The sequence below is a fragment of the Macrobrachium nipponense genome, chromosome 42 (genome assembly GCF_015104395.2).
Source record: "Macrobrachium nipponense isolate FS-2020 chromosome 42, ASM1510439v2, whole genome shotgun sequence".
NCBI classification, from domain to species: Eukaryota; Metazoa; Arthropoda; class Malacostraca; order Decapoda; family Palaemonidae; genus Macrobrachium; species Macrobrachium nipponense.
In genome coordinates, this window is record NC_061103.1 from 42,795,340 (window position 1) to 42,810,242 (window position 14,903).

Here is a 14,903-nt window from a genome sequence, read left to right on the forward strand (position 1 = left end):
CAACATTTCCAGATATTGCAAAACTCTGAGCAATCACCACTAGAGGAAGAGAATCAGCACACCGGACTCATCACAGCGGTTTCAGCAAAAAATCCACCTGCGGACACGTGTGCTCGAACTGCAGCATGAAAAATGTCTAGTCAGACTCACAAGTTCAGAAACTCATGATTCTCAAGAAAAAGGTTCTATACTGACACTAAGTAAGCACATTTCACTAAATTATCTCCAGGATATGACTAAGCTGCTCAAAGATTGTCTCGAAGACATATCTCTCACATGTTACTGCCCAATTATATAAAAAAAAATTATCACCTATTCGGGATAAAACCTACGATAAACTCGTAATTCAGCAATTATATGCCTCCAAAAATAACACACTTGTGAACATAAAAAATGCACAACATCTCCATAGGACCACAATGTAGTAATGCCACTCGCCTCCAATTAGTCACGAAACCAAAAAGAAACACAGAACTCTTCTCTTGGCTCGAAAAAACTCCAGGAATTCAACTCAAAAAAATCATAACCACAAAAAAGGTCACCCGCCAAAGATTAATTCCACCTCCATATATATAAATATAAGTCACCATCTTAATAATAAAACCACCCCAGTGATAAAAATATTTCCTCCACTTAATTAATAACCACACCACATATTCCCTCTTATTTCCCCAATAACCACGTTAATAAAAACCACCACTCCAGGAAAAAATTTTCACCTCTGTTTTGGTAAATAAAAAATACTTACCTCTATTCCACCAATAACTCCATGTGGAATAAAACTATGTCTCCAAAGAATAATAAATCTTCAAGCAGGATAATCAAAATAATCCAATCTCGCAAAAAAATGCACTCAAAGCATCTAGCTGACACACTCACAAATATTGCCCATATCTCCTCAAAATGTGTCTCCATTTGCAACAAAGATGGCTGCACTAATTGAACTAAGCATAGCTCACACCACCATAGGCAAATATCAAATGGCAAAAATATATCTCCAATATAGTACCACCTCAAATTATAACTCCAAAATAATATACCTCCAATTCTCCAGAATAACTCAATGTTATAGTCAAAAACTATAGACTCTCTCCTTAAGCATAACTGCTGAAAAAAAGGCAAAAACTCGGCAAATAAAAATTGTCCAAAAATTTCTAGAAAAAATCACCAATGTGCCACATAACTCATTATGACAGAAACTCCAAATTCAAAGTGTCTAAGCAAAGACTTCTCCATATGCACTACGACATAGGCCACTAGAAACTTAGCCAAGTTTCTATCTCTGGCAAAGTTGTCACAAATACAACAAAGGTATTGTGTAAGAAACTCAAAACTTCTGGAACATAAATATCCAGAAAAAAAATGTAGTGCCATTACGTATGCATTAAAAAAAAATACAAAAATTCTCCCATAAATCTCTCTGCAGCATCAAACAGCTGAAAACGCAAAACACGTTCTCGAATAACGACTCTGAGTCGCGAACGAGATATCTAAAAAAATTCACACAAACTGGAGAGAAAAAAACAAATTCAAATTCACCCATGATAAAAAAAAACTTGTCAGCTATGGCTAACATCCAAAAAAGGGAAAAAACAAAAAAGAAAAATCAACAGCATTGTTAACTATCCCCGTGACTCACGTAGATGTCAAGCAATTATCTGCTGAACTCATAAAAAAAGAAAAACAAAAAAATGTGTTGTTAGTTCCTCCCAAATTAAAAAAAATAAACAACAACCACCCTTGATAGCATTACAGCACCCACGTATTAGTATATAAAAAAATCACTAGTGTCAGAAGTGTCCATTATCAGCAGTATCAGCAGAATCACAAAATTGTTATCATCAAAATCACCAGTATTAGTATAAAAAAAAACAATCACCAATGTTAATGCTTGTCCATTCACCAAAAATTCAGCACAAAATTCACCAAAGGTTCAGCAAAACCCCCCCAATTCAGCACAGATTCATCAAAATTCAGCAAAAATTCAGCACAATTCACCAAGATTCAGCCAGATTCATCACTCATGAACGACTGACATATTCTCCAAAGTTATAAAAACTCAATAAATAATTAACCACAAAACTTCTTCAATAATTCATTGTAATAATTCTCCATAAAATAATTGTCTGTAGTAATTATAAAATAATCTCCCATGAAATATCTCAAACAATGATAATTGTACTTAAGCACCTCTCCCGTAAAATATCTCAAGTAATAATGATAATAAGAATTCCCCCAAACTCAACACCATTTCCCCAGTATACACCACCTGACAACACCAGTCAGCAATCATCATCAGTCAGCACCACCGGGCATCACTAAATGACAATATCAGTCATCACCACCCATCACCACTTAGTACCACTTATAAAGCAATCTCTCCAACACAATAAAAAAATAATAATCTCTGTGTCCCCATTATATTTGTACCTTCCAAAGCATAAGGAAAACTTACACACATCCCATATGTATTTCGTTTCCTTTTCTCTCATTCAAGAGAAAGAAAATCTCTTTCTAAAAAGAACCCTACGGGCATCTCACGTCATCAACTAATCATTATCAGCTGATGTCCTGGCATTGGAAATTCATTATCAAGGGCAAACTCATCCCCCAATACCCCGACACAAAGAAAAAAAAAGAAGGAGTTCACCCCACTGAAAAAAAAAAAGTTTCACCCTCCTGGAAAGCAATGCCCCCAAGGCAGACCACTAGTACCCACCTTCCCCTTGCAATACCCCTCTGGGTCGGTAGAGAATACCCTGAGCAAGTAAGAACGAGTGGGCGCTCTTTGTCCAAGCAAAAAAAATGCAATTCAAGCACAGTTTTGCATGCATGAAAACTATTCATACACGCATACGCTAAACAAAAGACGAATGCGTCTCTTCTAAACATGCTCCAATAAAGAAAACACGTCACTTTCTGCTACCATGGGTGAAAAAATGTGTATCTTAAACCAATCTCATAACACAAAATGATTCAAAAAAAAAAAAAAAAAAAAAAACTCCAGGACTCAAAAAAAGGCTTTTTAACACTTACCACTCATAATGAGAAAAAACCCAACCGCAAAACACGCTAATCACGTTGGCACAATGCAAACTCGATCATTCACACACACGCAGATGCCTCGGGAATGCACTCACAACGTTTCGTTCAGTTAACTGACCGACCAGCTCTCTCGAGGCACCTCGCTCTGGGCAAAATTGATGACTCTAGTTCAATTCTCATATCATTGCCACAGTTAATGGACGGATATTTCTATACCTCATCACTTAGCAACTGAAATCTAACAATTAACAATTTTCCACAATTTCACAAAACGCCTTGTCGTTCGAGACCACCGCTAACTATTATGTCTGTGACATGATCATAACCCCTTTTCTACCAAAAAAAAAAAAAATCTAATACTGGTCACCTGTCTCTTCGTTAGCGTACCTACAGCTTATAGAATATATAAAAAGCCTCTTAAACCACCGCCACCAAAACTGTTACCTTTCCGATGACACCCAACTATTATCTGCGAATGGCATATCCCCCCCCCCCCGTATTTAATATTTGGTATGCGTATACGCCTGAGCGGTGATAAACTGGCAAAAGCCCTCTCTCTCTCTCTTCTTCTCCCTCTCCTCTCTCTCCTTCTCTCTCTCTCTCTTCTCTCTCTCCAATGCTCATCAATGGCATCCTTCCTTCTCTCTCTCTCTCTCTCTCGTCTCGTCCATACCATCAGGTCATTAAATGCAGTAGTCGGAGTATGTATTCCATATGAAACATTAAATAGAAAAGTAGTTTAACGATAACATTTGAGTAAAGATATATTTATTCAAAATTCTTACAGGGGATCACAATGGAAAGATAATAATTCAAATAATCTAACACAGACAAACCACGCAGATAACCACCCCAGTATTTAAATGTCTCAATCAGTAATTAGTCACACCAATTATCTCTTCTCCAAAAATATTATAGTTCCCCCCTGCCACCGGGGACCCTCGGTCCCGCCTAGGACACTCTGTCCCCCTCACTAGAACAGCCTGTTTAAAAGACAGGAGAACACACTAGTGAGCACACACACAATTGTAAAAACAAAGTCAATTAAAGGAGCATCTTTACAAAATGTCAAACAAGCCATCCCTTTGGCTAAAGTATGACTACTCACCCATTGCAGCCTGGAACTTTAACACTGAAATAAATAGACTTTCGCAGAGCTAATTCCCAGCATTCTGCCTTTTCTCCCGTAGCTGTCTCCCTCGTTTCTGCCTAAACCAAGTCATTAAGAATAGACATAGTTCGTACATGTACACACGAATTCACACTCATCGGTAACGCCTCAATAAACTGTCATAGCCAGTTTTCAAAGGCACCTTGAACAAGCCTCGTGAACTCACATAACTACAGAAATGATTTATCAGCTTTCTCAAGTCAACGCTTAGGACTCTGTCTCTATGGGAAGTTAAAAGCAATGAATCTGCGCATTCTAAAAAAGTCACACCACATCACAATGGCATATTAAAATATATTAATTATAGCCCTCTTTCATCTAACATATATATATATATATATATATATATATATATATATATATATATATATATATATATATATATATCTTAAAATATCAGCAGATGCATGTGACTTCATTAAAATAAAGCGAATATCACAGGAAAATGATAGTCAGAAATCTAAGCGCTTTTGTCTTTACTAAGACATTGTCAAGGAATGAATGAAATACAATTGGAGAAAAAGTTATCAGAATAAAAAAACAAGAATAATAAAAAATACCAGCTGGTTAATTGTCAAAAGGGTAAAAGTTAAAGAGATAATCCAGGATAATCGGATATCACACGGTCACAAACCTAAACATAGGATTTAACCCTAACAGAAACTACAAAGTATCCGTACAGTCCAAAACATGTAAAAACTAATATATTAATTTTGTTGTTTATATTTATCTACAACTTTTTTCATTATGAAGGCATCAAGTTTAAATAAACCAAGACTTAAATTTAGAACATTTCCATTATTTGACTTGATGAAACAGATTCAATGATATTCCTTTTAACTGTATCATTACATTGGATTAAGGGCTCTTGCAAAAGCCTGATAAATAACATATATATATATATATATATATATATATATATATATATATATATATATATATAATATATATAAATGGATTATATATTATTATATATATATATATAAAACTGGGGATGTTGTCGTTTCTAGGAAACTTCAATTTAAGGAGGAACAGGATTGCCAGAAGACGTGGTATTATTCCAGACATTATTATTTCCTTAAAATAAAAACAAGGGCACAGTCGACCTTTCGGGAATACATTGCTTTTCTCATCATTAGGGTCACATCTATAAAATGATACAAAAAAGAGAAAGAGTAAGAATTATACTGATTGAATATATCTAAAAACATTACAATACTTTAAAATACATGACACAAAGTAAAAAAGGGAACATAAAATACACAACTCAAAGTAAAAACAGAACATAAAACTAAGTTAACTGCAAATCACAATAATAGCAATGACAAGTTAAGAGAGATTACGTAAAAACGCAGAAATATACTATAAAAACATGAATATTCAGAGTAAAAATAAATAAAATAATGATACTGTATAATACAATATATTGGAGGAACCTAACTGTTCATGTCGTAGTTAAATGACAACTGGGCGAGTTAGAAAACTGCGAATGAAAATGGGCAAAAGTGTGTGAGTAAAAGACAGAGAGAGAAAGAGGGAGAAAAAAACAAACAAACAACAAAACAAGCAAATTATGCAATGAACAAAGGAACAGAGGTGGTTTGGTTATTGTGACGAAGTGCCAAGGTATCTGGTTACTACACTTACCATTCATATTATTCGTACCTCACAACAGCCAGACACCTGAACCCTCATCACAGGTACTAAACGACTGAATACTCTAAAGGCAACAGTGATCCCTTAAACAACTTACCAGTATTGCAGAAAATCAGACTAAGTTCATCAAAACAGGTGTGAGGTAATCTTGTAAGTAATTAAATTAATTAAAGGGCATCACTCCATCAACAACTTTAAAAGTCTAAGTATTTCCCTGATTTCAGAAGTCTAAGTACTTCCCTGGTTCTAAGTCACTTCAAGTAAATTGAAGGAAAACAGATCAATTACCACTCTATGTTTCTACCTAACATAAATATAATCAATGTACTGGTTTAAATGAAAACACTTTTACAAATTTTAAATACAAAAATTTATTATTAAACTCAAAATTTATAAGTTAAATTCACAATATCAGGGAAAATTGCTTTTACTTGAAAACAAAGTAAAGTTCAATTAATTCTTGAATCAATTAAGTAAAATTAAGTCAAAATTAATTTATCACAAAATTCAAGAAAATTAATTCAATCAAAATTCAAAAGTGTTAGGCAATAATTGAAATTTGGAAATTAATCCAAAGCGCTAAACAACAATGAAACGTGAAAAGAATTCTAAATGCAAATTAATTCGCAAGTGTAAAATTCAATTAAATGTGCAACGATTAAGGAATGAAACAACTAAGTTAATTAAATTGTGAATGCAAATGAAAACACAGAAAAATGTGGAAAATACCAAAATTGCAAAAGCATTAATCACACAGAACATGAAATAAAAACACACACTTCAATAAGAAAATGAATAACATGCACAAAACATAAAAGTCACTTCAAATGAAACAAACACAGAACACAAAAATTTGCAATGTGTAAAAATGTAAATCTTTTCACTCAAACCATTGTAACTATTAGTTATTAGTTCTCTAAACCATCGTAACCATTAGTTATTAATTTTTACCAAACCACTGTTACTATTAGTTGCAACTAATAAAAATACTTGGTATACCAATTTTCTTTCTTTGCTGCAGCTTGTTTCACACTCACACAAATAGGCGCCGTTACACACACTAGTACAATGTTTGTTCAGATTCCACAAAAAGCACTAAATAACACTAAATAAACTCTAAGAAATATCAAATCTGAAATCTACAAGTTACGAGTGACCAATTTACGTTACGTTAATATAATCTCAAGTATGTTGCAGGAGAGAGAGAGAGAGAGAGAGAGGAAGATGTCTGAACGCAAGGCGGTTCTAAGATGCAATGAATAACTCTTCCTTACGAAAGCTGGACAGTGGAGATGACACAAAACGTTTTGGGACACGCCAAGATGATGCAATTCTTTCCAGAAGCTTCGAATGTGACGCAACTTTACAGACAAACTGTGAAATCTGCACGTGGCATTCGGCAAAGACATACGCGTATGAGACCAGTATACAGTCATGTTCGTACTAACTCAACAAAGACACGTACCCAATCAAGACAGACATCGAGCGATAATTAAGATTGACATGTTTTTTAAAAACAACACAGAGACGCGAGTTCCTCTAATCTCAAGGCGATGAAAAGTTACTGAAACAATTCTAGCTTTGAATGGACAGAGATAATCTCTCTCTCTTTTCATACTACGTTATATACTCTTTTTAAATTATGTTATGCAGAATCTGAACACACATTTTAAACATCCTAATTCTAAGCTAGCTAGGAATCTGAAAAAATGTTGCAAACTCTATATATAACATTTTATACAGTCAAAGAGGGGATATATGCATTTTGAAAGTAGTAAAATATTAATATATATATATATATTATTAATATATATATATTTATATAATTGAATACATATATATATATATATATATAATATCTATATATATAACTATATATATATATATATTTTAAAAAAAAATCATATATAATACATAATATATAATATATATATATATATATATATATATAATATATAATATATATATATTATATATAGTGGGGCAGCATAGTGAACTTTTTGTTCATTTTGTGATACAAGCACCAAATTTGGTACAAATGTACATCAATATATAGTAAACATTTTCAGATATTGGGCCACTTGAAATTCTCTCTTTATGTCCGCCATATTGGATCTCAAAATGACCACCCCTTGAAATCTACGTTTCCTATTATCTTTGGACTGCCCACCTCACCAAGAAATGGCCTAGAAGTTATGCCTCATATGTGAAGAGGAGAAGACCAAACCTGACCAATCAAAGAGAAAAGACATTGGGAGTGGGTACAGTTCACTCACAGAGAACTTGGTCAAATTTAGTGAACTTGGAGAGCTTCCACAATCATTTCACCTGGAAAGACTCGATGATGGTCATAGCATTGAAGCTGCGATGGTTGCATGCGGTGCAAAATATCATCAGACATGCAGGCTCCAGTACAACAACACCAAACTGCAGAGAGCACAAAAGAGAGCACTCAAGAAAGAAGGTGAGAGTGATGAGGAACAAGCTGCATGCAAACGCACCAGGTTGCATTCACTCTCATTGAGTACAGAGGAGAAGGTTCCAGAAACTTGTTTCTTTCCTGTGAACAAACCCGCTGGGGCTGACAGTCTTCGCAAAGCTGCAACATTCCAACTGGACAGACGGGTGTGTGTCTGTGCAACCCTTCTTGGTGATACAGAACTCCTGGGCCATCTCAGTGGTGGGGACATGATAGCGTTGGAAGCCCAGTATCACCCACGGTGCTTGATAGGATTTTACAATCGCACAAGAAAGGCCCAGTCAACAGGATCACAGGACACACACCAAGAGCAAGAAATGTTGTCAGTTGTCTTCGCTGAACACGTCCTCTACATTGAAGAACGAGACAAGAGGAGGAGATGGCATCAGTATTCAGATTGGCCGACCTTGTCCAGCTCTATCAGTCCAGAGTGGAACAGCTAGGAGTCCAGGTGGAAGCGAGAGTCCACCCCACACGACTGAAACAGAGACTGCTGGCTCAGTTTCCTGACATGCAGGCATACACCAAGGGGAGAGACATCCTGATGGCCTTTAAAGAAAATGTCAGTGCTGCTCTTTGCCAAAGCCTGCGAGCTGGATGGACAGTGATAGTGATGCAGTCCATCTTGCCCATGCTGCACAGACTGTTTGCCGTCACACGTTTGGAGAAGCCAAGCCCTTCACGGGATTCCCTCAAGGCTGTCAAGAATAATCTGTTGGCCACCGTTTGCTGCTTGCCCTAGTTCAGTATGATCCTACAGGGACTCAACATCAAGGAAACAGATGGCAGGCACTAACCCTGCAGCAATTTCTGCAGCCCAGATACTGAAGTTCAACAGCATCAAACGCAAGTGAACATGTGGCACCAAATCATCCACCAGTGTCAGGCACAGTGTTGCACAGGAGACCCCACTTCCATTATACATAAGGATGATGCTGCATCCTCATACTCGCAAGAAGGGATTGGTCGACAGTGTCACACCTTGGCCTGAGGCATCTCCTATGATAGAGTGCTCCAGCTCTCAGCACAAATGGGTAACAGTGTCTGCCAACAGTTTCAGTGCACAGGCCTCTGTAATTGTGAAGGGCACTGTACATGACGGTGATTCCACAACATACATCTTTTATGGCTTGTGCCTTGTATGATAAGGCGCCCTATGAGGTAATGTTTGACTTGCGATAATCTTACGCTAAGTCGGTTGGTATTGCACTTCCATCTTCAATGGAGTGTCTTGGGGTTTGTAGATCACTTATGAAGTCGGGATTATCTTCTAATTTATGACGACGATGCGTTAAACTCCATGGTGAGGAGGTTCTTGTAGAAAAACACGAAGTATAAAAATATATATATTCTTCTGAAGTTTTACATGCTGAAGATCAGGTATGATTGTACAAGTCTTCTAATAACGATAGCTTGATCGCTTCTGCCAATGATGATGGCTACTTCTGTTCTCTCTACATGATAAAGCTTAGGTAAAGAGATACATGGTCTTCTAATGACGATAGCTAACTCTGTTCTGCTCTGTTCTGCATCTCTGTTACAAGTTATGAAGGAAGCAGATAGTAGCTCGAACATATGAACATACTATCAGATGACATAGTTTCATACGAACACACAATCAAATGAGACACGCTACAGATCAGTAGGCCGCTTGAGCTATAGGTCACGGTGTTTGTCTCAAGCAGGGAGCTTGGACTAATATTTATAAACAATTGAATGACTACAGGTGACGGCATGTCAACTTAGCCTACTTTTATTGTATACGTCATCTTTAGCGTCTCTAGTCTGATCACATTCCTGCAAGCAATCTGGTTGACCTTTTTAGTTTTAGTCTTTTATATATATGACTAACATTCCATATTTTTATTATGTAAACACTTACACATCTACTTGTGCCAATGCTGAACTTGTTTTTAACATGACATTGTTTATGTATAATACGTTATCTTCAGTACTGGTATATACCTAGCCTCAGATAGCAGACCATTGTAGAATGTCAGTGTACACCTAGCCTCATACTAGACCATGTAGCATGTCGGTATTCAATAAAATAATTCTTTCCAAAGTATTGTGTTAAAACCAATGTTTGCCTAGATAATTTCCATATACAATTATATAACAGACTGTGATAGACAATACCAAGTGGCAATTGGTACCATTGGATTCCTTATCCCCCAAAACATATATTTAGATACCAGAATCATGTCAATAACTTCATTATGTCCAAAGATTACAGCAAACGTAAATTTCACATGGAGGCCATTTTGAAATCCAATATGTCGGACATAACGAGAGAATTTCAAGTGGCCCAATATCTGAAAATGTTTGCAACATATTAATGAACACTTGTGCCAAAATTGGTGCTTGTATCACAAAATGCGCAATTCCTTTGAATATTTGAGCTAAGCCACCCCACTAATATATATTATTATATATATATATATATATATATATATATATATATATATATATATATGTTTGTGTGTGTGCATAGAGTATACATTCGTTTCTCCTACGAGTAAAGCTCTATTATTTCATAGAAAACAAGGGCAGACTTGATAAGAATTGTGGTTTTATTTGAGAGGCGTCTATAATAACAGCTTCTGTTATGGTTTTCGTACAGTATCTGATATCATTTATAAAATGACATTGTTTAAAACGAGTTACCCGACAGAAGCATTTCACTGGAGGAGAGAGAAACAACTATAGACGTTTTTGTTTTATAACAAACTGCTAGATACTCTAACATGCAACGAACGATGTAAATAACAGTAACTTTATCTTTTACACCAAAAAATTACCTAGACATGTCTGACAAAGCCTTCGAGTGTGCCTCTTATCAATAAATTACTCCAGAATTACTCCTTTCGTATCAAGTTATGCGATCATTTCAAAAAGTCGTAAAACTCTCAAATAAATTTGTTCTAGTTTAACTATTTAACTGTTTTAGTTAGGCCTACGAGAATTTTGGAGTCTACTCGGTGGTTTAAGTTAAACGTTTGATATAAAATGATGTAATTTACTGAATTCGCGAATCTCTTTTGTGTGACCACACAATTATAAACACGCCATTTAATACTCCTAAATTGTCATATTATGAAAAATATACCAAAATATCCTTGGTTAAATCCTGCTGATTTATAAATAAGAGCTTTAAGAACAGTCAGAAGTTTCGCGCTACCTTAGCAACAAGTGGAGTGTGGAGACCACAAGTGCATCATTCTTCTTGAACATGGCGCTAGAACTTGTACGCTGTCTGCTTGACATTTTACTAGAATTCTTCCCAAGGACGCAAAATAATCATAATTAAAATATTTCTCTTGTAACTCCCACATAGCTGCCAATAAACCATTCCGAAGTTGCCAGTTAAATCCTTTAATTATTATTATTATTAATGCTGTTTTTGGCACTGAGTAACGGTAGAATTACCAACGCGCAATTCCGCCTTTGTCTGTGCGGGGAAGAAATGGTGAACAAAGAAACTACTTCAGTCAGGGCACTTTTAATATTTCATATTATTACATAGAATACACTATCTCCTAACATAAATGCGCACATATTTTAAGGCATACTTCCAAAACAGTTTTCCTCGCCAATTTTGTTGTATAAAACTTAAAAATCTGTTTTAATATTTGATTAGACCTTGATTCATACTTAAACCTTGAAAGTTTTACCAGCATATAAAAAATATTAACGAATAATTTCCTGCACAGTCCAATAAATTAAGAGGTTTACCCCCACTGCTACACTAAATGGATAGAATGTTGCATTTTACACAAGAAGGAAACTATTGAAGCAAATTCGAAAGTTAAGGGTATTCTAACAATGCGCTTGAGATTCGGTTCTGTCGTGAGATGACTCGAACCCAGAATTAAACATATATGAAATGATTAAAAGTGGGTTCAAAGCTGATTTTTAAAAGTGAACAACTAAATAGGATGTTGCGAAATAAGTTTAATTGCTAGGTAAGATTAATTTGGCTTAAAATGATGAAGGGAAGTCCACTCTTCTCAGAGTCGCAAAGGAATTCGGACAAGGTCAAAGTCACACCACAACACAAACATCAGCTGATTGTGACAGATTTCCCCGATAGCTTTATCTCTATTACACTCTCGTTCACACGTGGCTTCTAATTAGTTTCTGATCTAAAAGAAGCATTGAAAAAAAAAAAATGAGTTAATTAACTGAGGCTTTTTAGTGGCCAGCTTATGGTTAATGACTGAATTTCAACGTTGAAAAGTGCTTGTGAGCCTAGGCCTAGGTTTAAAAAAAAATTACGGGGCGGAATTCATTGTAATCGGGTATTGGTTTACATGGTGTTGAATAACTGCTTAGCTATATCATTGTATCATGACCGCAAACCCATGTTTGATGTTTAAAACCAGTCATGTGAGCCCAGCGTGGCCCCGATAGTAACCTATTCTTCGACTAGAGTTTAGACCGAAGCTCTGAGGAGGCGGCATAGGCCTAGAAGTGATTAGGCCTATGGCTTAATTTCCTTAAGCCCTTAAAAACAATTTCCAATTTAAGATGGTTTAGCACTTCATTTGAAAGCCTTTTTGCATCCTATAGATAAGAAAATTGATTTTTAAGCCTATTTGCATCCTACATAAGAAAAGTGATAGCCTAGGCCTAATACCTGTGTTTTGGTGGAGTTACTTTATATTTTGAAGATATCAAAGACTTTAAAATGTCTGACCGTTCGTCTCAACACAGTACCACCTCCCACGAACAATTGTCGCAGGATGTCGTCCGAAGACTCGGTGAGGAAGATCCGCTCACCGATACGGCGCCGTTGTATTCTCAGGAGAGAGGAGGCAAGTATTTTGATTTTTTGGCTTTTATTAATCATTGGGTCAATGGAGTGCAGAATACGAGGCAGGTTATACTAGTACTGAGAAACATGGATTCCCCAAGAAACATCATCCATTTATTTTTCTGGTTACTCCTACCTATATATTTCTATTCTTATCTAGTCATTAATGTTGGTAGAAACGACTAGTTTTTGTGGTTCCTCAGTCTCCTATATATAATATTGTGGGCAAACTTTGATTGAAGGTGGGAGGGAGCCCACTGAAAAGATAAAAAAACTGTGAGTTGGGCCCACTGGAATGGCGTAAAATGCATAAGCCACTAAATACACAACCTAAAAAGTTCCAGTGCTTGGTTCTGTATCAGTCACAAAATTTGTTGTAATAAATTGGCACCAGGCCAGTTACAGGGACACATCCTCGCCTTAACCTAACCTAGGGTACTAAGTCATTTCTATTATGAAAAAAACCCATAAAAGTTCACATAAGCACTCACGTATGGTGTATGTGCTACAAGAGGTAAAAACCCTGTTTCCCTAAAACTTAAGAATATAATTTAAAAGTAGGTAGTGGGTTTGCAAGGTGTAACGGGAGAAAACCTCGCTGTTGCACCATGAAATAATTGTTAGGAGAGAGTGGATAATAAGATGGAAGAAAGATAATATGAATGGAGGTAGAGCAAAAGGAATGAAAAGGGTTTGCCGAAGGGACGCTGCAAAGAACCTTTAAGGGAAACAACCAAGTGGACTAGCTGATCCAGTCTTGCCCGCTTGTTGATCCACCCTCCAAAAAAGTACTTTTGCTTACTTTGAAATTAGAGTAGAGGTCTCAAGGTGTTGCAACCACTGATGACTCATGACTGGTGCCAATCTCCGGTGTCAGGACGTGTTAAAGTACTTTTTTTGGAGGGTGGATCAACAAGCGGGCAAGACTGGATCAGCAAGTCCACTCAGTTGTTTCCCTTATTGATGCCTATAATGCACCCCTTGAGGTGTACCGACGGCACTAACCCCCACACTAAAATTGTACTTCACACTTTATCATTTTTGCATGCGCTGGCAATCCAACAGCAATATTTTTCTCACTTTATTGCTGTATTGTATGTTTTGAACCTGAATTTTATGCCTTTATACCTGCTTCATACCTGTAACTCTAAAATTCATATATTTATACAATACGTACTCATTTAATGAATGTGAATTATAAATAACTGTAATGCAATACAAATGGCCTTGTGTATACAACTGGGTTGTTTTTCATTCTTAAGTATTTACAAGCACAAATCTCATTATGCCAAACAGTATTTCATGTTATTAAAAAATAATAGGGTCATACTCCATACAACAACCCATCCACCCCATGACTATAGTATAAACTTTTTGCTCTCATCCACAACTTAATGCCACCTACTCTATTAACTAAATGTCAAATCCAAAAATTTAATAAATTGTTCAAACCAAAAAACAAAGGTTAGTAAAAAGCAAATGTGTATATTTTCCAAGAATGCCATTATCAGGAAAATTATAACAGAGATTCATTTGAATAATTTTAACTAAATGTCAAACAAAAACAAAGGTTAGTAAAAAGCAAATGTGTATATTTTCCAAGAATGCCATTATCAGGAAAATTATAACACAGAGATTCATTTGAATAAATTGATCTTGTGGAGCAATTGTCCTATAGACAAATACTATTCAGAAAACAAATTGTGTATGCAAGGAAGGTTTTACAGCTTTGTGAT

The 14,903-nt window shown here is 35.9% G+C and overlaps 1 protein-coding gene across 1 annotated transcript in view; it reads left to right on the forward strand.

The window, feature by feature from the left end:
* The first annotated feature begins 12,523 nt into the window (after window positions 1–12,523).
* The window catches only part of LOC135213160 (putative inorganic phosphate cotransporter), a 47,480-nt gene continuing 45,100 nt past the window's right edge, over window positions 12,524–14,903 (forward strand). Inside the window, exon 1 of the mRNA XM_064247103.1 lies at window positions 12,524–13,168. Within this exon, the coding sequence (XP_064103173.1) occupies window positions 13,042–13,168 (127 nt within the window). The 5' untranslated portion in view covers window positions 12,524–13,041. The remainder of the gene's footprint in view (window positions 13,169–14,903) is intronic.